This window comes from Macaca mulatta, chromosome 13, assembly GCF_049350105.2.
Source record: "Macaca mulatta isolate MMU2019108-1 chromosome 13, T2T-MMU8v2.0, whole genome shotgun sequence".
Lineage (NCBI taxonomy): Eukaryota > Metazoa > Chordata > Mammalia > Primates > Cercopithecidae > Macaca > Macaca mulatta.
In genome coordinates, this window is record NC_133418.1 from 88,434,355 (window position 1) to 88,458,568 (window position 24,214).

The following is a 24,214-nucleotide window of genomic DNA, read 5'->3' on the forward strand; positions in this document are numbered from 1 at the left end:
AGTAGGAAGGCAAAAAATAAAAAATAAAAAAAGACTAAAGAATATTATGATTTGAAAGTTTCTATTCATAATTTTGAATTTTCTCTTCATACATTTCAATTTAAATTGGTTTTGTGAGAGATGATTATCTATCATATGAAAACAAATTTACTAGTTGAATAATTTACTAATTACGAATTTACCAATTAAGTAGCAAAACACAACAACAAATTTACACAAAACAATCTGAGAATTTTCAACACGTGAGAGATCTGCTGTTAGGTTTTTCCTCTGAAGGTAACATGGAATTCTCAGACCTCCAGGTCCCTGGTTTCCCAAGTATGACACAAGTATCCCTGATTGACTTGTGAACCATTTCCTTTAGTATGGAAGTTTTACTGCACTTGTACCTCTGAACTTAAAAAGCTAAAAGAAAAAAGTTTTGATATATAACTATGGGGATATTGGCTATATTTCCCCCTTACCCAGCCTTAAATAGTAGCCTAGTTGTAGCTTTCATTTAGATCTCACCAAATGTAGTGCCATTTTGTTGCATGAATTTTGATCAGCTCTTTGAAAAGTAAGTAGCACTAAATTGGATATATGCCTTGATACATTTTTGGCTCTACTTAGAAGCTAGAAAGCTTACGGGCAGCACAGAGAAGCTGGTGTTAAAATGCAGGGCTAGCACATATCCAGTTTGCTTGGGACACTCCTGATCTATGACTATTGTAACATCAGAATTATTAACAGCCCCCTTTTCACTCTCAAAAGCACCACGGTTTGAAGAATAAATTATATGGATGGTAACTATTAAAAGAGGGTCTAGCTTTTAAAATAGACACTTTTATTACTCTTTGGCCATCTAGCTTTTAAAACAGAACTTTTATTACTCTTTGACCATTACAGTAAGAAAATCTGTGTAAAATTCCTAAGAACAGCTATTTCTATCTCATATACCAACAAGCAGAGTAAAAGACTCAGAGCGGCCCTGTCTAGTGGCCAGAGGTTCCAAGACAAGGACAGGGAGATGTCCTCATGAGCTTGAGTTACGGCCGCCATTCCTCAGCTTATCTATGGGAAATGCCACAAAACTCTGTAGCCAGATCTCCTTTATTCCCCATCTATCACTCCAGATACATGCAATGACTTGTGTTTAGAAAACATGCAAAATCTCCAACAATAAATGTACAATATGTGTGATTAGTACAGACTGTAAAATTTTTCATTTGCTACTCTGATTATAGGTTCACTATCTGATTGAAACATGTCACCGTCTTTCATTTGACTTTGAGCTTTACTGGATACAAAAGCATTAAAAGAGAGTGAAAGCCTAGGGAACAGGGGCTGTCCTTGATAGAACTGCCAGCTGTCTCACCTTTTGGGCCTCAGAATAGCATCTGGCTTATGTCCATAGGACTAGTTTTGGCCCAGATGTTAGGTGCTAATATACATAGATCCTCTGCTCACAAAGATGCATCACCACCATGGGTCACAAGAAGGAGAGGGCTCTAGAGTTACTCAGGCCTCACTCTGTGTGCCTAGCCATTGACAGGGACAACCACGTGGCTGAAACAGAATCCATTAAGTGCCAGAAGACAGGAACAACGGGGAGATTAAATTAATATGTCATATTTAGTTGATCTCAAGGCAGCAGCAAGCTTTATAAACTAAGTGGACTCTAATATGAGACATGGTGTTTCTATCTGGAAAAAAACACCACTGTCCTCATCTCTACTAAAATACAAAAATTAGCTAGGCGAGGTGGCAGGCACCTGTAATCCCAGCTACTAGGGAGGCTGAGGCAGGAGAACTGCTTGAACCCAGGAGGCGGAGGTTGCAGCGAGCTGAGATTGAGCCACTGCACTCCAGCCTGGGTGACAGAGTGAGACTCTGTCTATAAAAAAACAAAACAAAACAAAAAACACAAAACACTGTAAAAAATAGGCTGGAGAAAGAGTTCTGAAATTGAAAACCCTGAACTGGCAAAGGAGCCCGATAGAACACGACAGTGCTATAACATTATGACATTCTCAGAGAACATTTCTTTATTCTTTTTCTTCTTTCTTTTTTTTTTTGAGGTGGAGTCTTGCTCTGTCACCCAGGCTGGAGTGCAGTGGCGCAATCTTGGCTCACTGTAACCTCTGCCTCCCGTGTTCAAGTGATTCTCCTGCCTCAGCCTCTGGAGTAGCTGGGATTACAGGTGTGTGCCACCACACCCAGCTAATTGTTGTATTTTTGGTAGAGATGGGGCCTCACCATTTTGGCCAGGCTAGTCTTGAACTCCTGACCTCAAGTGATCCACCCACCTTGGCCTCCCAAAGTGCTGGGATAACAGGCGTGAGCCACTGCGCCTGGCCTCATTTCTTTATTCTTAAGGCACCTCCTCTTGGGAGTACATCTTCCATACCTCTCTTCTGCTCAGTGTTGCTACATTGGGTCTGTGTGACATGTCAAGCAGGAAAAAAAACAGTTGAAAGATGTTTTTTTCTTGGTCTTACCTATGCAGTAGGGACAACACTGGCCTTTTCTCAAGACAGGTCTTTCGCAGGATACGGAAGGGCAAGACTCAGAGAAACAGCTAATTACGCTATCGATGCAAATGCAGCTGGTACAAACGTCAGGCTTCCAGGACTCAGCTGCCAGGAATATATCCCCTTCATCATTTTTGCAGTAATTAGGTACGCTGTTATTCCGGGATAAGGAAGGCCGAAAAGGTTGATCTGGAAAAATGAACATATAGGTCAGCAAAGATGCTGCTGTTGGCCAGCAACTACGCAACATAGTGTGTTTCACAGCACACCCAGTCATGATGGCTTTGGGTGCCTCCTTGAATAAACCACACAGTAACAAATCAGAAAGGCTGATTCAGGAAGGGTCTTAAATTTTTAAAAATAACAAAGATCAAAAAAGAGGTGTCACAGTTATTCTGTTAGTTGCTTACACAACATCCACTCTTTCTTCATTAGCTTAATGCAATCCTGGTTTTCTTTGGGGTAGTCCCAGGACTTCGATTACAATGCATGTAAGTAAATGGGACAATCCTGTTCCCTGCTTTCCTAGGCTCCCTTGAAATGGGGATGGCCCCATCATCTAGCTGTAGCTAATGGGACGTAATGGCTAACAAGGGGATTTCCGGGAAAGCTTTCACTTTCTTCAAAGAAGGGTAGATATGTTCTGCCATCATCCTTCCACATTCTTCCTGCCTTGATAGAAGTGTGTTGATCACGGCTGTGACACCCCTATCAGAAGAGAAAGGCCTTGACCCCAATGAGGCACTGAATCAATGCTGATAAACATCTGCCTCCAAATGTCTTGTCATATATGTAAAATAAACCTCTATTTACTTAAAATTTGTAGCTGGGTTTTTTCTTACTTGCGGCCACATGCAATTTTGACCAATCAATATTCAGACAAATTTTCATTGTACCAGACTACCAAAACCCACCTATGTGCAACATTCCAATGCTCAGGAATTCACATTAATGGCTGAAAGATAAGAAATCTCAATCACTCATAAGGATGCAACCACAGAGAAATCATGTGCAAATCATCTGTTTCTTTGCTATTTAAAGACTGAGACCTGAAAGTCCCCAGATCTGTTTACAACTTGCAACAGAAAATGTCACCAGAAAATCCAGATATCACTTTGGGCATTGGTTTCCACTAAAATCAATGAAAACTGTAACTTCAGGCAGCAATATGACTGAGATATCAGAAAGGAAAATGTAAGTGGGTGTGGTTCCTAGTTTAGAAATGTCATAATCCCACTGATAAGAGAGCACTTCCAATCAACTTCACCACTCAAGAGTCTAGACACAGCCACGACAGCCCTACCTAGCAAACCTCTAAGAGGGCCACATTTTCTCAATGTGTCCACAATCGAAAGAGTTGTCGTCTGTTCTTCCCAGAACCAACTTCATGAACTCTTATTTTTAGCCAAGAACCAGAAACAACTGAGACATGTAGTTAGCACATGATCCAGAAGCTCTACGTGTCACTTTTTCCTTCTATCCACCTCATGAATATACCCTACAGCCAGTAAGTAGGATGTGACCAGAAGGGCCTTTTTGAGGACCAAGGCAGTTACTTCATTGTGGACCTTCTCCGAGAGACAGAGAAGCCAGCATAATGGGCTCGGCCCATACCCTCTCCTTTAAACTGGGTAACCGTATCTCCTATGACTAGTCCCAAAGGCAGCAGGCATAAGTTGAAGAACAGCCATTTGTTCCATGGCTCCATATGTACTCCAGGTCCAATTTCAGATATGATTCCACAGATCCCATCCACATAGGTTAGAGATGGCAAGACAGGATGACTTTCTCAATGACCTTTTTGTGGTTACCTATGTCTAGAGATAATTTCTTCCTCAAGAGACTGACCAGTGCTAACTTCTGCTTTGGCTAGAAATAAGGACAATACCCTCTTGTTCACAATAGGCCCTGCAAATCTCCGTGAGGTTTTTGTGACTTACGTTAACTTAGCTCATGCAAGCATTTCCAACCTTGTGTCTAAAAACTGAAAAGAGGAAGCAGGAACAGCAGTGAGGAAGCTATGGAATGACAGTGAAGTGAATAGCCTGGAATCTGCAGGGCTCTCACCGAGGCCTGGAAAGAACCCAGAGGGCATCAGCATATGCTGGCAGTGATGGCATGAGGGCTGGAGCCGAGGCAGTCTGCAGGTTTCCTTCCACCAGGCAGGAGGTTCCTGATCCAACCCTGATCGACACTGTTTTTTGGAATCTTACCCATAGCATCTCCCTTCTTTGGGCCTCTTTTCTCATTTTTCCTGCTCTAGGCCCCCTTCTTTACACTTCTGTTTCCAAATGTTTACTCCTTTATTTGATCTTTACCAGTGTTTTCACTGGTGTTCCTTTATTCTTTTCATTTTCTACCTCCCTCTCCCTTCTCTGCCATGCTTTTTTCCAACTCTAAAAATAAAGGAAAGAAAATTTTGAACATTATGGAAAGAAACAAGTGCTATTTTACCCTCTCCCTTTTGTATGCTAGTGAAATAAGCTTCACTTGCAGTGATGTGCAGTCTTTCCTCATTTCCTTACCAGACCTTGCTTTAAACCAGGCCAGAGAAGAGGGAAAGCTGAAGAGAGGAAATGACAGGGCATCCCACAGATGGAAGCAGCATGAGGGATACGACCCTTCGTAAGCTGTTATCACACTGTGGAGCTATGCCTTTTGGGCCATTTTAGAATGCAAGTGTCCTAAGATTAGAGATGGTATTTTTCTATATGTGTAATATGCCGCTTATCAGTGCCACTGTTGAGAATTACTGTGATGGGAAGAAATTGATAATTTGAGTTTTAAAGCTTTTTATTTTTTTTTCTCTCAATACAACTGTGATTGAGAAAGTCCAGAAACATCCATTAGTTATAGGTAAAGAAAAAAATCCAGGCCTAAGTTAATGAATGAGAAGTCAAAGCCAGGCACGTGAGGGGCTGCCTGTTCTTTGGAAAGATGGAAAGGGATGCAGGAATACCACCGCCTTGCTTGGCTAGAACCCCTGGGCCTCTGCACATGCCACCCACATTAGCATACTCAGAGGTTCCATCTCCACGTAGCTCTCCTTCTCTGTACGGGCTGAAACTCTGAGTTCAGTAAGGTGTCCCATCAATGAATTTGGGCCAGTGGTCCTGGAGGCATTTCCTCCCCCAGTGCCACTCCCTTAGTCAACCCCTAAGTTCATCACTCAGATCCTAACACAAACAGCACTAGGGGTATTTGCTGCTTTAGTTTCCCGGATTGCCTATGTTCTTGAATCCTCCCTTTCAAGGCACACCTCTTACTTTATCATTATTGACTTAATGTGGAATATTGGATTGCTTGGCTCTTTTTTTGGCGATTGCTCCAGGACAGGAGTCATGTCTGTTTTCGTTAACCTTGGAATCCCCATAGCTCAATTCAGGCATTCTATAAATATTTGTAAATTCAATAGCTAAATGGATATAAATCCATTATCACCAAGGAAAAGACCACTCTAAGGGGTTTCTACCAAGGGGATGTAAATAAAGTCATTGCTATATATTAACAAAAAACATTAGTAAGGTTTGAATCTGAGTAAATTGTGTTGACAACATAGTTGGAAATGATAGGTCATGCATATCCTAAAAATGTAACATATATGAACTATTTCTTATACTAGAAAAGATGTAGTGCTAATTAAGCTTCTCAGATTAACAATTCTGTACTAAAACGGTAATACTTGGGCTGCCGTGCATGATGACAACAGCCAGTAATGTGGCTATCCCTATAAGTTCATCTATCAATTCCAAAAATGCCATCAACATATACCTATAAAAAATTTAGACACTGATGATGCTGCACATAATAATGGAACAACAGATTCTGGCAAGCTGACCAGATAATCCAATATAAAAAAAGTAATAAAATACAAGGGTTTATGTTTTGCTGAGCAGAAATGCTCTATGAATATATGTTTAGAAAGTAAATGGTTATTAAGTTGAAATATGGGAAGAATAAGCAACAACAAGAAAACTAGTTGTTCTGTCAACTTGGTAATTTCATATTTAAATATCTTTTGAAAAAGTCACATCTACTGTTAATTAAAAGTACTACTAAAGTTATATAAAACCAGTAACTTTTGATTAACATCTTGACAAATTTCCTTCTAATAAGTTTCATGGCCATACATTTACCTGCTAAGGTCAGATAATCTGAGAAATAAAAAGTAGAAAATAATAGAACTCCTTATACATGTGCAGTGCTACTTACTTAATGCTTTTTAGTATTAACTTACTAATCATCCCAAGTTTGAGAGTGTGGCATTATGCATATATCAAGGTCTCTTCACCACCCTTACATTTTTCAAAGAATTTTATTTACATTATTTATCAATAACTGTTCTTCACATTTGTTACACAAAGATGACTTTTCACATTAACAAAATCATTTGGTTAATTTGGTGCGGTGGAACTATCTCTACTTAGGTATATTCCTTGAGTTTGAGATGTAGGGTTAAGGAAATAAATGGCAAGATAAACAGTCTCCTTTTTTGTTTCACAGTTATCTCAGGTATGAGGCACATTGACTGCATAAATAGGTGGCTGGTAAAGAGAATACATGCAGGAAGCAGGCTGATGGCTGTTCCTGATGCGATACCCGGTTTGGCACTCTCCTACATGGGGGTCACCCTGACCTGTGGGTCCCACAGAATGACAACAGCCAGAGCTGCATCCTTCCCCACCAAGCATATACGAGGCATGACGCTGCTTACCTGTACACTGTGGGCAGCAGGAATCCTGGGTGCGTGAGGGGTTCTGGCAGAGCAGCGGTGGGCACACCTCTGTCTCACACAGCACCCGTCCGCTGTGACAGGTGCACTGAGTACAGGAGTCAATGTTCCACGTTTCTCCTTCCACAAAGTATTCTCCTCCAGGGGCGTGGCAAATGGAGGGAGTGCTGAGCTCTGGCTTCTGCACCACAAAGTCATCTGGGGAATGACACAAAATCAGAACACAAGACATTATTCATCTGCAGTCTTTCCAACTCTTGAAAGCCTGGTGCTGTTTGCTTTAAGGGATAAAAAAGATGAACTCTAAGGAGCATCTCACTCTATTCTTATCAAGAGAATAGCGAAGAAAATATTCCATGCATGGAAACAGAAGACAATGGCAAAAGAACTAATATTAGGATGTGAGGTTCGAGTGGTTTGAGTCCGTCAACAGTAGTAAGAGAATTCAATAAGATCATTAAATTACAGGGAGGGGACTTCCTCTCTAGAGATGAGAACAGGGGCCTCTTCAGGCATTTCTGTGAATGTGCAGGATTGACTCGAATTCAGATCTCTCATTTACGGAATACTTGCTATGGTTCAGTTATTTCCATGCTAAGCACTTTACATGTGTTATTTCATTTATTCCTTACAGTCACCTTATTTTACGCACGAGGAAACTGAGAGCTCAGGAAGAGACAAGGGAAACTGCAACCCAAGTCTATGGTTGTTTGGATCACGGATATGTATCCAGATTAAATAAAACATCCAAATGATCGATGTCCTATCTGCTTTATTATTTCTGGGATCCTGAGTACTTTTATGCTTGGAAATACATCCTGCTGTCAAGCAGGCCACACCCCAATCTAAACCAGCGGCCAGCAAACTGAGCAGGAATGCTCCCGTAGAATTAACAGTCTGAAAACCCTCACCTGAGACTAAACATGTGTTTGGCAACAACATCATCAAGAGAGGTAAATGCTGGAAGGCTGGTGATAACTATCATTTCCTGCCCCAGAGGAGAGGTAGTTTTGGTCTCTTGGAGAGATGACACTGATAGAGAGGGAATTTAATGTTGAAAATGTCTGAAGAGGGGCTGGGAGTTGCCCTGAAGTTTTTCTGGGGAAATGAGAAGTATGAAGACATTAACCATAGTCACGTAATCCAAATACAACAAGCACTTCCAGAAGGTGTTGACAGTGTTGAATCCCGCCAAGAAATAGTCTGGAGACATCATGGCTAGCTCATGCTTGGAGCTCGGTGGAAGTCACGCCCCATTACGGGTCCATATATGCAGAGATGCTCAGAGCTGAAATCTCCTTAAGAGTGAATTGGGGCTATGACTTTCAAAGTGGTGGTTAGCATGAGAGTCAACAATACTAATGAAATTAAGTGATGTGAGCTGATTTCCAGTTAAGGGGGTAAAAACTTCTAATACAGCTTCGTCTCAAGGGAATTACTAAAAAGGCTGGAACTTAGACCCAGGGACTATCACAGAAAACTGATATTCATCAATCCATGCTTACATTCACAAGCAACTGTAACCAACTTTCCAGTATAAGAACAACAGAGAGGAAGATGATTACAGTGAAAACTGTGCTGAACAATATGGTAAATGTGCATTTGTGGTTTACAGAGAAACAAAAGTCCCAAAGAGTATCAACACATGAATATAGCAAAAGCCTCCCTTACTGCTTTCAAAAAGGGCTTAGAGAGGACTGACAATTACTGCCTTGTTAAATGCTGACATGTACGGAAGTGGTCAGAGGAAATCTGATGTGTGTGTTTGTAGGTATGCTTTCTTGCTCACCTTTTTGCCACACGATGTGCCTCAAGGCAAAACACAAGAGGGGCCAGGGACATGGAGACAAAAGATAAACTCAAAGGTAGAGAGTATGGAAGACAGAAAATCTCAGAGACGATATCATTTAGTAAATATTCATTAGAAGAGTTCAGGAGATGCTCCTGTATCCCAAGGAGAAAAACAGCTGATCTTGGAATGAAGAGGGGAGAAAAATATTCTTTAAAGTAGGAGTCCGTGAATGCAACAGCTCTGGAGTCTCTACTCAGAAGGAGCCTTATATGGCAACATGCAAAAGGTTTGTGAAAAAAATTTACCTCTACACATCCATATACATAAATGTGTTTTCATACACGTATATCCAGATGTTGACACACCCACAATAAGGTATTAACAACAACTTCACGTGTGCTTACGTAAGAACTTTCCACGACACTGTAATAGAGAAAGATCTTTCTGGTTCTACTCATTTTCAGCTCTTAGGTCAATTATCTATTCTTAATGTCTTTGCATTTCTACCAGTCTAGCTGTTAGAATTCTTCATTGAGGACGTTTAGCGAAGACCCAGGTACAAATCCCTCCTCTATGCATTCACATCTATAATTAAAGCAGGGGTCTCCATGCAAACACATGACTTTTCCCTCCCCAAAGAGTCAATACAAAGTTCTATCATATTAAAGTCCTCATTTACCTTCTTATGCAGGGGACTCTAGAAGTTTTTCACATTTAACTAGCAAAATACGGGAAAAAAGGAAAGAGTTCTGATATGGAATACCTCTAACTGAACTACAGGGAAGCAAAACAAAATAAAGAGAGTCATCTCTTCTGCATTGTAATCTGGTTTTCTACAAGGTATGGGAGCTGCCTGTCACTCTGATACTGTAGCTATTGAGCTGTGCAGAATCTCAGAGCTGAAAGGGACTTAAGTGTCCCTCTCCCTGACTCCCCGACCATTATGCGAACAAGGTCAACTTCCCTCCCAGGCTAGTCTTGTTGCAAAAGGACCAGGCCTCAGGTTCCCAGCTACACCTTTTGCACAGGTGGACTCATGCACAGGGAGATGCAGGACCAGGACTGACCAGAGGAAAAACAATCATACTCCAAAATCTGACAGTAGACTTAACTTCGAAAGAAATCTGATACAAGATTTGAGAGACTTCATTTTTCCCAGGCCTTTCGGCAGACATACTATTTTACTCTGGGTAAGAGAGTCCATCTTTCTGTGTCTGTTTTCCAAATGAGAAACGGCCTCAGTGTGGTTTTCCCTAACTCAAAGTGGCCTGCACAGAGAGGGAAATAATAGACATAAGACTGTGTTGAGCTCTTTGGATAAAAGGTACTAGATGAGGTTTATGGTTATAATTACTGTTATTGACAATCATAATTCAGACCCCCCTGAATTACAAATCTGTTCTGGCTTTCCAGTAACTTATCTTGATTACCGTGATTATGATTTTAAGGGTTTTGGATGTGTGTTAACTCTAAATCTTTTCATTTGGCAAGAGTGCCACATGTCCACTAATTTATAAAAGAACAATAGCCACAGACTTCAATAAGTTTCTCCCTCTCAAACATTACTTTATATGTGATAAGGTTTTATGGGATAAAACTAGCACCAATCCCCTCAAATTAATGAGGACATTCAGACTTAATATGCTATCAATAAAATGGAAAGCTGGAATGTAAGTACATCAGCCCACAAACCTTTACAAAAATGTAATCCGAAGACCTTATATAACCGAGTCAATCATTCAAAAAGGAGACTTGTTTCTAGAATGTTAGAATTTTCTCTGGTCTTTGGTTCTTCACTGATAGTGCCCAGACCATTCTGTGGTGGTTGTTGACAAAAACAACGCAGTGCTGAAAAGTGTTCCAGGGGTCGTCCCCTCCAACCTCCCCAGAGTTACAAATGTGTCTAGGCCCCTGCAAGGCAGAAGTCATTTGCTTATGGAGCACACAGATGGCAGCCAGCTTTTACCTGCACATGATGGGCAGCACTGTCCAGGGTGAATGGTGGGGTTGCCACAGGCAGGCACCGGGCAGGTGATCAGGGCACACATTTCCCGTCCATTGAGACAGTAGCATTCCCGGCACCCATCATGCCAGCTCTCCTCATTTTTATGATGATGACCATCCACGGTGAGACAAGTGCCTGACAGGATGGGTGGCCCAGCTGAAGCAGAGACCTCTGGACAGACAGAAGGCAGCCTGGTAAAGAAGTGGCTATTGCACAGGAGAAACAGCCTGCGGAGTCTGTACATGGACTGGACCCTGGCCACCAACAATTATGTCTACACAGGATAGTTTGTGATATGAGACATGTTCATGAAAAGAATTTAAGTCAATATGCTCTCAATTTTGAAAAAAGAGGAAAAAACCTGCAAATAGTTTCTCTCCAATTGGTAGGATGATCGCTGATTTTTTATTTCTTCTACTTTACTTTCTCTTATTTTATACAACAAACAAGCACTGATTTTATAACAAATGTTACACATATGTTGAATGTATTCAGAATAATCATTCTAGAAGCTTCAACCAATGAGGACATCCTGGGCCCCTTGCAAATAACAGAGTTTGTTCAGCAGAACAATTAAAACAGTGACTAGATTTTTGTTTACTCCAACCCCTTAGAAACACCATTAAGGTGGGTACTGTCCAGTTTTGAAAAATCGTAAAACAAAGTTTAGGAATCTTTTATAGTTTAATCTGTGGATCATGCTGACAACTATAACATACAGGGACAGGCAGCAGGGGTGGAGCTGGGGTAAGGGCAGAAACAGCGGTCAGGGCGCATGCTCAGTGGCTTCAGGAATCTCCCTGGAGAAGCCTCAAGCAGCAGGGATACCTGGGCTCTGTGCTTATTCACAGCTGTGGGCTGGCATGTGCTTATTCAGCCAAAGGCTAAATTCTCATGGAAAACTGTTATCTGGAAATACAGAAGCTAACTTTTGAGCTATACTCACCCTCTAGAACTTTGAAATGGGGATATTTACTGTTGCAATTTTATGGATCGTACTCCTGAACAGAGAGAGGCTCTATAGAGGTTGAGATAATTGTGCTTTACGCTAAAGTTCCTGATACGAGTAAAAAGAGCCAGGAAGTGATTAATTTAGTCAATGTGCTTGTCCATCATACGCTTACTTTACATTCTAGTCTAAGCTTTTACTTCATAAAAATGAAAGGAAAATGGAGTCCTGTGGGACAGTCCCACAGAGACTGACATTTGTGTCAGAATAGGCAGCAATCACCGAAACCATTTCATTTACAGGGTGTCCTTCTGTTCTTTGTTTCGGTGCCCCTGGCTGCTTTGAGGGGGAAGGGCCATGTGTATACACTTACCTCTGCACTTGCAGATAAGACAGCCGTGACTGTCCTGCTGGAAACCCAAGGGGCAGATCTTACTGCATGACAGCTCTGGACATTTCTTACAACGGCAGATGTCACAGCCGTGCTTATTCTTCCTGGGTAATTAAAATTTTGTCAGAGGTCAGAAAATCAAAATGTCTCAAATGATGCCCAAGCACTCAGACCAAGGGTCAATAAAGTGATATTGCTATTAAACAGAATGACTTGACTTTTGCTCTCAAAGACTCCTGGGGTATGGGTAATTAGCACCCTGTGGCCATGACCACCACTCACTCATGACCAAGGCTGAGAGTTGCCCAAGCACTTGTGCGCTTCTAGGACGTGGCTCTCAGAATCCCAATGACATGACTGTTGATTTAATTAGGGAGAGTGGTACACCACAGTAAAAAGATGAATGTGAAACTCCATGAATAGGAAAGTGAAGGAGATTTTGTTGGTTTATCTGTTTATTCATTTGTTTCTCCATCCATCCATCCATCCATCCATCCACGCATCCACCCACCCCCCCCACCCACCTACTGATCCATCCATCCATCTATCTCTCCCTCCCTCCTTTCTGGAAGTATCTACTGCATGCATAAAGTAATTCTTTAGTCAGAAGGTTACATAAAAGGGGCACCAACTGCTGCCTTCATCTTGACACTCCCATGTGGTGTCTGGCCAGGAATTCTCTTTTGGTATGTGTCCTTAAAACATGTGTTCTAGTCAGTATAATATTCAGTTGTCCAAGGTGTCCAACTGGGTCCTCCCTGAATGTGCCGGCAGGAATACAAAGTGAAATTCACAATCATCTAAGAGACTTTTCTCCAAGATGACGGTTGGATTTGAACAAAGCCTTGATTCTGAACTGTCATGATACTGTAGCAAGTGGTTGCAGCTACTATTGTGGTAATACTACTTCATTTTACATGAGCAGTTAGGTTAAAAAATAATACTCTTATTGGCATCATATTCATATTTTAGGATTAAGAATGATGATGATTCATTATTTTATCTGGGGAATTTTAAGGAACAATGTTTCCAATTTAATTATCCAATGAAAATTAGAAAGAAGACCTCTCCCTAAACTAGAATTTTTAAAGGAAGAATGAAAAGGATGACTGACAGAAGATGAGAAGAGATGATGGGTCTAAGTCCCTTATAATTACTAGTACTAGGCTGGGCACAGTGGCTCATGCCTGTAATCCAGCACTTTGGAAGGCCGAGGCAGGCTGATTGCTTGAGCCAGGAGTTCCAGATCAGCCTGGGAAATATGGTGAAACCCCATCTCACCAAAAAATACAAAAATTAGCTGGGCATGGTGGCACTTGCCTCTAGTCCCAGCTACTTGGGAGGCTGAGGCTGAGCTGGGAGGACTGACAGCCTGGGAGGTTGAGGCTGCAGTGAGCCATGCTTGTGCCACTGCACTATGGCCTAGGTGACAGAGCAATACCCTGCCTTAAAAAAAAAAAAAAAAAAAAAAAAAAAAAAAGAATTTCTAGCACTCACATACACTCACATAAATATACCAAGTTGGAAAGACAGATTGAAATGAAAGACAGCAAAGGAAAAAATATAAATTAAGGTGATTTTTCTAAAGGTATCAACTTGATATAAAGGCAAATACAGGTGCTTATACAAACACTAAAGAAACAAATATGAAGTGTCTATTTCTGCCCTCCCCCACCGGAATAATCTAGATTCTCATGGAGTTTGACTCAATAAGGTGTATTAAAATAACAAAAGTCATGACCCTTATCTCTAAGAAAATTCATAAAATCTAACACTAGATAAAGAAAAAAATATGAAATGCTGACTAGTTCCCAGGTGAGACACCTAGGCATGGCAGGTAAGGATGCATTATATTTCAAGTGAGTGGGGGTCGGTCTTCAATTGATCTTAGAGTATATGTTAAATAAATGATCACAGACAGACCCTGGGACAGGTGTGAAGGGCTGTAGCATTTCCAACACTGGGCCCTCACAATTCCATCTCCTAATCTCGCCAGCAGTGTCTAAAGGACTCTCCTATGGGAAAGTCTCACACAACAGGCACAAAGCGTGTGTCTGGCCCACCTCCATAAAAAATAAGAGTTAAATCTGATTCTTTTCTTTGGAGATACAACCTTTTCCGCGCTTTCTGAATCACCTAACAAGTATAGACATTCTGGGCTCAATACATCATAGATTAATTCACAAACAACATATAAAACAAAATGCGTAGAAACATTTCGCCAAGTTGCACTTCATAATAGCTTTTCTGAATTAAGAAATACATACAGCAATCCAAGTGGACAATACTTGTCACAGATTATGGGTCTGCACTTCTTGGGCCTTGGGCGGCACTCACAGATCTCACAGTTTTGGGCATCAGTTAGGAAACCGAAGGGACAGTCCAAGGTGCAGCCTTGTTTACGTTCTGAGCACAGTTCCTCGCCTGTGAAGACACAGAGACGGCAGGTTTCTTCCAAAGACGAACAGAGCAGAACACTTCGATGCTAAAATACCCTCCCCGAATCCTCCACTCTTGCACAGATTCCAATTTCTCAGCTCTACCATGGCCCTGGTTATCATTAAAAAGCACTGACTGTGCTATTTCATGGTTATCACATGACTCCATGCTTTGGTGGTAATAAACAAAATAAAGTCCAACTTTGAAATGCACAGATTTCTAAAGTGTACCCAAATCTGGTAGGCTCTGAGTGAAGAACAGGCTGATAACTATTACAATTAATGACTCAGATAATTTTTCCATGAACTTTATAAATCACTTTAAACCACTGATGACCATTTATGTTATATGGGAATTATAAATTTACAGTCCAATTTTCATTATATGTTTTATTTCTGTTGCATGTCCATAATAATGCATGTCCTTTTTTCTTTTTTTTGAGACAGAATCTCTCGCTCTGTCACTCAGACTGGAGTACAGTGGCATGATCTTGGCTCACTGCAACTTCTGTCTTCTGGGTTTAAGTGATTCTCCCACCTCAGCCTCCCGAGTATCTGGGATTACAGGCATGCGCCACCACGCCCAACTGATTTTTGTATTTTTAGTAGAGATGGGGTTTCGCCGTCTCTGCTAAATGTTGCCAGGCTCATCTTGAACTCCTGACCTCAAGTGATCTGCCTGTCTCAGGTTCCCGAAGTGTTGGGATTACACGTGTGAGTCACTGCGCCCATCCCATAACGCCTGTTTTAAAATATTCACATGATAATTACCTTTATGGGTGTTAGATATATATCATATAACACTGCATATTGTATGCAGCATAAGGGATTTCTTACTACTCCTTTAAAAAAGTACATCTCTTACAACATGCTAGTAATTAAAATATTCAGTGTTTTTTCTCTATGGGCTGACAAATACCCATGTATTTGGATATACTTACATAATAGGCTTTTTAGTTAACGAAATGTGTGTGTTGAAAAAAATACTCATATTAATGTTTAAGTAACCACTATTTGAAGTGTTCAAAGTATCCCCTGTTAGCAGAACCTGGAGTGATGTTTAACTGTCCTCTGCTAGTCAGTTACACTATTTTAGAAGAACAAAAAACGAAAGTAGCAATGGTGACTAGCAACATTACTGAAGTTATTAGCCTAATAGAAGTCTTCCAAAATGATTTTTAAAAGGTTATATAAGGCTTACCAGAGAAAAGGGAAATAGAAATGTTTAAGGTTAAAAAAAAAGCATGCTTTATTATATAAATTAAGCAAGCTGAGATCTGTGTGAATTAAATGTAGAATTTGAAAGACAATCAAATTTAAAGAAGGGAAGTTAATATGGTGATGGCCAAAGTATGGCAATATTTGAGTATTGTTCTACATGGACTGGTGAAATGGGAAGCGGAGTCTATTATTGGAATAATGAACACATTTTTATTTTATCTGGACATCCTTTAAGCATGAATACTGTAATAACACATAAGTCACTGGGAAAAACAGAATGCATCTGTCCCCTCAAAACACACTTATAATCTAAAATTAAACCTTAACTACAATGAATAGGTGAAATGGGTCCGTGTTTTACATAAATATTTCAAGATAGCGTCTTTTGTGAATCTTAGTTGGCAATATTTGCATATTTAATTTGCTATCTTTTAAGAAGGAAAATGTGATTTATGGTATAATTTTCTACTCTATCATTATCATAAACCTTTTATTACACATATAAATATAACCTCATGGGCCTGTATTACACTGCAAAGCAACTGATTACTAATTTGCATCCTTAGAAGAGAACTTCTAAATGGTTCATTTAGAAATTTGTAATTATATGACTCGAAAGGTCATAATTTTTCATTCCCCATTATTAAGGGAATGGTGAAAAAAGAAGACTTTATTAGCCATGTTTCTCTAACACAGAGATCTAAATTGTGAACCCATTTTTCTGTCACAAGAACTTTTAGGTTATGACCACAAATGGATTATGTTGGGAAACAGATGAATTAAAAACACCCTGAAAACTTCCCAGAGTCAGTCAATATCACTTGGGATTAAATTCCTTGAAATTTTGGAGCCTGAGCACCTTGGTGCCTTTATTTTTCCGGTCCTGCAATAAAAGGAGTTTTTCCATAGACCTTGATCTAGAATGTGCTTCACCTTTAAAGAAAACTGCTGTGTCTCCATTTAAGTTTAAACAACGTGATAAAAACTAGTCTGTAATCTACCTCTGCTTTGCAATGGAAGGGAATTTCAAAGAAAGGCTGGTGCATTTAAATAAAAATACAGGACATTCATTAGAAGGAGACTGGCTATGCCTCCTACAGTGGGATGCCCTAGTGCTGCCCTGAACTGGGAACATTCCCCTGCATGCTATGCTCTGGCCCATCTACATGCAGCTTCCCAACAGAGGGAGCTCTAGGCCCAGGCCCTGGTATCTTTAGGCACACTGTATAGGGACTACTACAGTGGTATTTAGTACAGAGTGGGTATTCCACAACATTTGCTAAATAAATGCATCAATGTTCTTGTTACCTACTCCTCCACTGTCATGAAGACTGCCATATTATCAGAGAAATGACAGCATGAAAATAACTTACTCTGATAACACTGAAATTTTCCTGAAATACTGGCACTTGCCAAAACATCTCAAAATACCATCTTCTAGTTCAGAAATAGACAACATTAAAGACTGGAAGGTAGTCTTAAATCCACATATGTCAATTATGAAGTTTTCTTAAGAGAAATGTATCATGGCAAACTTTTAAATACAGAGCAGACTGACTGCAGCTGGCTTGAACCTGTAATCCCAGCACTTTGGGAAGCCGAGGTGGGAGAACTGCTTGAGGCCAGGAGTTTGAGACCAGCCTGTGCAACATAGTGAGACCCTGCCTCTGCTAAAAAATAAAAAATTAGCTGGGTGTGTGGTGAGTGAATGTAATCCCAGCTACTTGGGAGGCCGAGGCAAGAGGACTACTTGAGCCCAGGAGGTTGAGGCTGCAGTGACAGCTATGACTGCACAACTGCACACCAGCCTGGGTGACAGAGCAAGAACCTGTGTCTTAAAAAAAACAAAAAGAAAAACAATAAAAACCATAAATAAAGAGTAGAACAGAGATTAGAAAAACAGTATTCATAGAAGGGTAGGGGTTTATTTGTAAAGCTTCAGTACATCACTTGAGGCAACCATGGAGAAAAAGGTGGCTTTATGTTCATAATTTTTCAGCATTATGACTTTACTGTGATCTAAAACTGCTTTCTAATCCATGGGGAGAAGTTACTATTGAAGAGAAAGTGATGAATAATGGCAAAGTACAGGGCCTGTACACCAGTGCTGGTCGATAGCAACTATGTAGTAAACACTCTGTTCATTCTGGAAAAAAAGAAATGTTTGCTCCTATGCTCAACACGTGATGCAGCTGTGGGGGGCGCCATTCATTCTTTATTATATATAAACACAATGTAACCTCCATGGAAAACACACTGTGGATGGTGTCCCCTAGAGGAGCGCTGCATACTTCTGCATCTCTTCGCTGTAGTACAGCAGGTCCTCAAACAGCAGTGGTTTTGTTCAATGTCATTGGGTCATAACTTTAACAAGGGGAATAAAAATCAGTTCTCGGTTGGGGCCACTCTCTGTGTGGAGACTGCATGTTCTCTCCACGCTGTGTGGGATAAGCATATGAGCATATTAGGTGAACTGGAGTGTCTACATGGTCCTAATCTGAATGTGTATGTGTGTGTGTGTATGTGTGAGAGAGAGAGAGTATGTGAGAGTGTGTGTGTGTGTATGTGAGAGAGAGAGAGAGAGAGAGGGAGACTGTGTGTGTGTGTGTGTGAGAGAGTATGTGAGAGAGTGTGTGTGTGAGAGAGAGCGTATGTGAGAGAGAGAATGTGAGAGTGTGTGTGTGTGTGTGAGAGAGAGAGAAAGAGAGTATGTGAGAGAGAGAGTATGTGAGAGAGAAAGAGTGAGAGAGAGAGAGAGAGAGAGAGAGAGTGTGTGTGTGTGTGTGTGTGTGTGTGTGTCAGTGTACCCTGCAATGGGATGGTGTCCTGTCCAGGGTCGATTCCCACCTTGCAGCTTGCAGAGCTGCTGGGATGGACTCTAGCTAACCTCAACCCTGGCCTGGAATAAACATTTTGGAAAATAAATGAGTGAATAAATACAAATTCTTACAAAATAAAAATGCGTTAAAGCAGGCGATAATCACACAAACGTACAATAAACAATGCAGGACAAAAGGGTTCAGTGAGCCTGCCACAGTGGGTATTGTACGTGTTTGAACTGCATGGCAGAAGGAGGTGCTCCTTACAATGTTTGCTTTGCAAACATTTATTCGTTGATTTAACACAGCACCACTACAACTACTATCACTCACTGATTCAATAAAAATGGGGAATCACCATTGTACTTGTTTTTGGTTAATCTTTCTTAAATGTATATATAACTCATACTTACTTTAACTTTTACTATTAGAAATGTTTTAGGTCTTTATTTAGAAGTTTGGTGATGTTTTCGTGACCAGAAATATAAGGTAGGAACTTAACTCTTGTTTATATCAATTAGCCTCTGGTAAAACTGGTTTTGTTACATGTCAATTCACAAAAGTCATAGTTTCCAAGAATCTACAGAGGATGTTAAGTGAGGACTTACTGTATTTTAAACTCTTAGATACTGGCAATTCCTACAAACCTATTATCAGTTCAAGATGGCCATGAAGTTCCCAAGACTATTAAATACAGAAATGCAACATTACAAATGGTGGTCCCAATTTTGACCCTGATAGGTGTTAGTTTAGAATTACAGTGAAATAAAACAAGGAGCCTGCCTCCCTATATTCAATGCTGCAACCTTCTTGTGATGTTTGATTCAGATACATATTTCATGAAAAATATGAAGGCTCTTTCCTCTCTGCTGACTGATGCAAAATTCTACATGCCTGCATCAGTTTCTAGAAAAAGCATTATTAACATCTAAAATTAAAGAATGTTAAAACTGGAAGAGAAGTTACAAATAATCTGATCAAGTCCACTTGATTTAAAGATGTGTACACTAAGATGCCAAAAGATTGATGGTACTTAATTCATACAGATGCCTTTCATACAGAGTTCATGTACTAAGCGGGTATATTATGTCTATTAGCAACAGACACTGGTTAAAGAGCAATGTTGTTAAAAGCTTGTATCAATAAAGTGTTAGGTTACTAGTGGCTTTATACCATTTTATTTATTTTATTTATTTATTTATTTATTTTTTATTTAATTTTTTAGCTTTATATCATTTAAAAATAATTTTAGTTTTAAACTTTTGTTGCTATCGTACTTTTAAAAACATTTTTTATTCTAACCATGTTTTTGAGGAACTGAGTCAGGGATAATGTAAACTTTCTGTATGTCCTGGATGTATACTACTTTTCTTAGTGTTACAAGAATGTTATTTGTTACAGATTAAAACAGTAAACTACAATATGTTTGAATGAAAGAATTCTGTGTCATATACTTGTCACATACTTTTGAAGGACATGTTTCTACAGGGTTTTGATTTCAATCCTAATGTGACTGTCTACAACAGGCTAGATTATGTTGTATCTCTTTACAACATATTAACATATGACTAATATTACCAACAAATTACCAATGTAAGTCAAGGGTAAGGACTATTTTTAATCTTCTTTGTATCCCTACAGAGCTTAGCCTATAGTAGGCAATCAACAAATGCTAGATGAATAAAATAATGAATGAATGAACTAACAACAAATCAATGAAGACAGCAGAAATATTTGTGGGGTGCTGGCCTTGTTTTAAGAAATCTTGAAGGCCCAGGTGTGGTGGCTCACACCTGTAATCTCAGCACTTTAAGAGACCGAGGCGGGCAGACTGCTTGAGGCCAGGAGTTCATGACCTGCCTGGACAACATGGCAAAACCTTGTTTCTACAAAAAAATACAAAAAAAATGAGCTGGGTGTGGTGGCAGTGCCTATAGTCCCAGTTACTTGTGAGGCTCAGTTGGAAGGATCACGAGTGTCCTTAGAGGGCAGGAAGAACTGGAGGCAGGGTGATGGGGAGGGAACAAAGTGGGGCGGGGACGCTGGGGCTTTCCATGTCAGCTAGCTTGGGCTGACTCAGAAAAAGATGCTATAAAATAGTTACAGTGCCGGGGGAAACAACAGCCATATGCCAGTCAAAGACTTAGCTTTGTATTCATTCATTTATTTAGTTCTCGAAATGAGCCATTAGTTTGGTACTATTATTTGCCCTTCACATATGTGGACACAGAGTCTCAAAGAAGTAAAGCAACTTGCCTTTATTACCCATGTGCAAGTCAGCATAATTTGTGGTGGACCCAAGATTCAAACCCAGGCAGTCTGACTCCAGTCACACTTTCAGCTTCTGTGCAACACAAAAGCTGCTGTGCAGAGCCTGAGAGGAGAGTTGCATACGATCATAAGAATCTGACAAAACCCAGGACCAGGAAATTTGGTTTGATTTGACTCACATCCCAAAGGTGTGGCTTCCAAAGTTGCCCAATAACTTGGATTGCTAATAGGAATGGGGGAGGTGACAGCAGAATGCTGTATGTCTAGACTTCTGTACAGGACAAACTGAAAAATTCCAATTAGTGTTGAAGTAAGCCTTTAGGTATACGGTGGGGCAGTGAGCGAGATGACAAGACTAACTCATGTCAAGAAGAATCCAAAATGAGATGGATATATTATTAGAATAGCAAGACCTCAAAGGGAGACCTCAGGCAAGAATGATACCCACAGGCATCTCTGATCCTGAAGGTTTCTTTTATTCACTCAGTCAGTATCTGCTGAGCACCAAGGAGGGCCCTGGGAGACGGGCAGTTCTTACTCTACTCTGGTGTGAACATAAGCCTGGGTTCTGCTGAAGGACCAAAGCTTCCTATTAAAATAATTGAGATTTGTAAGTTATAGACTTTGGCTTAAAGTAGTGATATTTCATGAGTGTTTATGCTACAGGAGACTTTTTCCTTAGGGAAGGTCTTGCATTTTTAGTCATCTTTGTGGCCTTAATACCTAGTATGCTACCTAGAATGTGGCAGGTGCTCTGTTTATATTAGGTGAAGAAAGAAGGGAAGGAAGAAAGACCAGCTATCTCTACAAATGGGTAAAATTTGCAAATAATAAATTTATTGATACAAAATGCAACAGTCTCCTCCTGTACGTAATTTCTTCCTAAGTGTGAATGAAATGGAGGTGCACTCAGGTAGCACAAGCTAATGTTCCTTTTAAAATGCCAAATAAAACACTAACCTAAAGATAGGGTAAATATGCATCTTCCTTATAGTCTCAACTTGCCAAATGACTATTTGCCAGTGACTATTTGCCAAGGGACATATTTTGACTTCCCTCAAAGGCAGTTGAGGGAAACTGCTTCTTTTAACTTAATGATGAAAGATTCCGTGTGAAGTGACCGAAGTCTTAGATAAGCATGACCAGGTGGCCAAGATTTCACAATAGCAAAACCCAGGTGCAAGTGTAGGTGAGGTGACTGGACACAATGAAATCTGTATTTTTAGACTTTTTAAAAACTCAGAAAAAATGAATATATATGATCCCATGTTAAGAAAGACATAGCTTTCTTAATTTTGTAAGAGGCATTAGAAGGATTAAAACATAAACACTTCATGACAATTACTAATTATCTTGTTGAAAAAACAAGGTTGGCCATTTGAGAAAACCTGGGCTGCCAAGGCAACTCCGTGACCTTGGCTTTCTAAAGGGAGGTATAAAAGGCAACAGGGACTGACCCTTCCCTAAAGAGAATTAAGTGTAGGAAGTCAGGACACCCCGAAATGGATAGAGCCTTATAGGAAATTTAAAGATGGCAGTAACTACAAGCTTAACAAGAGTTTTTGTTGTTGTTGTTTTTTGAAACAGGGTCTTGCTCTGTCACTCAGGCTGGAGTGCAGTGGCACAATCACGGCTAGCTGCAGCCTCCACTTCCCAAGCTTAAGAGATCTCCCCACCTTAGACTCTTGAGTAGCTGGAACTACAGGCCCTCGCTATCATGCCTGGCTAGCTTTTGTATTTTTTTGTTGTTGTTGTTGTTGTTGTAGAGATGGGGTTTTGCCATGTTGCCCAGGCTGGTTTCAAACTCCTGAGATCAAGCAGTCCATCCACCTTAGCCTCCCAAAGTGCTGGGATTACAGGCGTGAGCCACCATGCCTGGCCAACAAGCGTTTTATAAACTCAGTTTTAGCACTAATGCCACTGCAGATAGTATGATGGTCACATGTAAACTGAGGAAGTAGAATGGCTTAACACCTATTTTGTATCTTCTTCAAAAAATATTTTCATAAAAGTGACAAATGATTAAGGTTAAGTGGTATGTTAAAGCCTGAGATAATTGATAAATCAGAAAGTGAGCATGTGTCTATATTGAGTCCAAGCCTCTGAGCCATGGTAATTATACCCACAGGACCAAAGCCTGCTTATTACAGAACCACTATTATGTTTGAGAGAGATCGAAGAGAATGGAAAGAGATTTAAGAAAATAGGCCAAATGTCAATTCAAAAGGGACAAAATATTCTAAAAACTACACAACTTGACACTCACAACTGAAAATTCTTCAGAAATAATTGTTAAATATATGATTTGTGACATTTAAGGGGAATAAAGCACTGACTACCAGGAGCCAGTACAGATTCTGGCAAAACAAGCCAGGCCCCTATAACTTCAGCTCATTTTAAAAATAGAGTTTCCAGCAAAGGAATGCTCTGATGTATTTTGTAATATATTTTGACTTCAGACAAGATACGGGCCAAGTGTTTTTCAAGATTTCTTGTGGAGATATATGTTGTCAGCTAAATAACTCTACTCAAGGAGTGATCAGCTATGTTCACCATCATTCTGCAGGTCTTTGTCCTTGGTTCTGTACAGTTTATTTTAATTCAGTGATTTAGATAAGGACATGTAAGCTGTGCTTATTTAATATAAGCTGGGAGGCATAAAGCATAAGATCACATTGTCAAGATTCAAAAATATCCCAAGTAGTCAGAAAATGGTTTAAAGCGATTAGGATAATTTATTGTTATATTTGGCTGGGTATATATTATCACTAAAAAAAAAATCAAACGTTCTATTATACAACAGATAAGAACCACCTAACAGCAGGTGATGTAAAAAAGTTCCTAGTGTTTTTAGCTACTTATAACTTCAATATCAGCCAACGAAGTGCAATTCAAGGAGCTAATGCAAACTTAGGCCACACAAGTAGCACTGTACTCAGTAGACCAAATTTTGGAATACCTTTTTATTTTTGAGACAGTGTCTTGTGCTGTCATCCAGGCTGGAGTACAGTAATGCGCTCTCAGCTTACTGTGACCTTTGTCCCACCAGGCTCAAGTGATCCTCCCATCTCAACCTCCTGAGT

General features: G+C 40.1%; 2 protein-coding genes across 8 annotated transcripts in view; one reads left to right on the forward strand and one right to left on the reverse strand.

Moving 5' to 3' along the window:
• The window catches only part of FEZ2 (fasciculation and elongation protein zeta 2), a 75,039-nt gene extending 71,703 nt beyond the window's left edge, over positions 1 to 3,336 (forward strand). For 2 of the 3 annotated variants that reach the window (XR_013402853.1, XR_013402855.1), the window contains one exon: positions 2,949 to 3,336. The gene's annotated coding sequence lies outside the window, so the exon portion shown is untranslated. The remainder of the gene's footprint in view (positions 1 to 2,948) is intronic. The other variant, XR_013402854.1, reaches the window with a different exon arrangement.
• CRIM1 (cysteine rich transmembrane BMP regulator 1) overlaps positions 1 to 24,214 on the reverse strand; it is a 197,357-nt gene that overhangs the window by 25,896 nt on the left and 147,247 nt on the right. For all 5 annotated transcript variants that reach the window (XM_015112097.3, XM_077959728.1, XM_015112099.3 and 2 more), the window contains 5 exons: positions 14,650 to 14,806; positions 12,365 to 12,486; positions 11,004 to 11,213; positions 7,228 to 7,443; positions 2,481 to 2,702 (listed from right to left, as the gene is read on the reverse strand). In XM_015112097.3, coding sequence (XP_014967583.3) covers positions 2,481 to 2,702; positions 7,228 to 7,443; positions 11,004 to 11,213; positions 12,365 to 12,486; positions 14,650 to 14,806 — 927 coding nt within the window. The remainder of the gene's footprint in view (positions 1 to 2,480; positions 2,703 to 7,227; positions 7,444 to 11,003; positions 11,214 to 12,364; positions 12,487 to 14,649; positions 14,807 to 24,214) is intronic.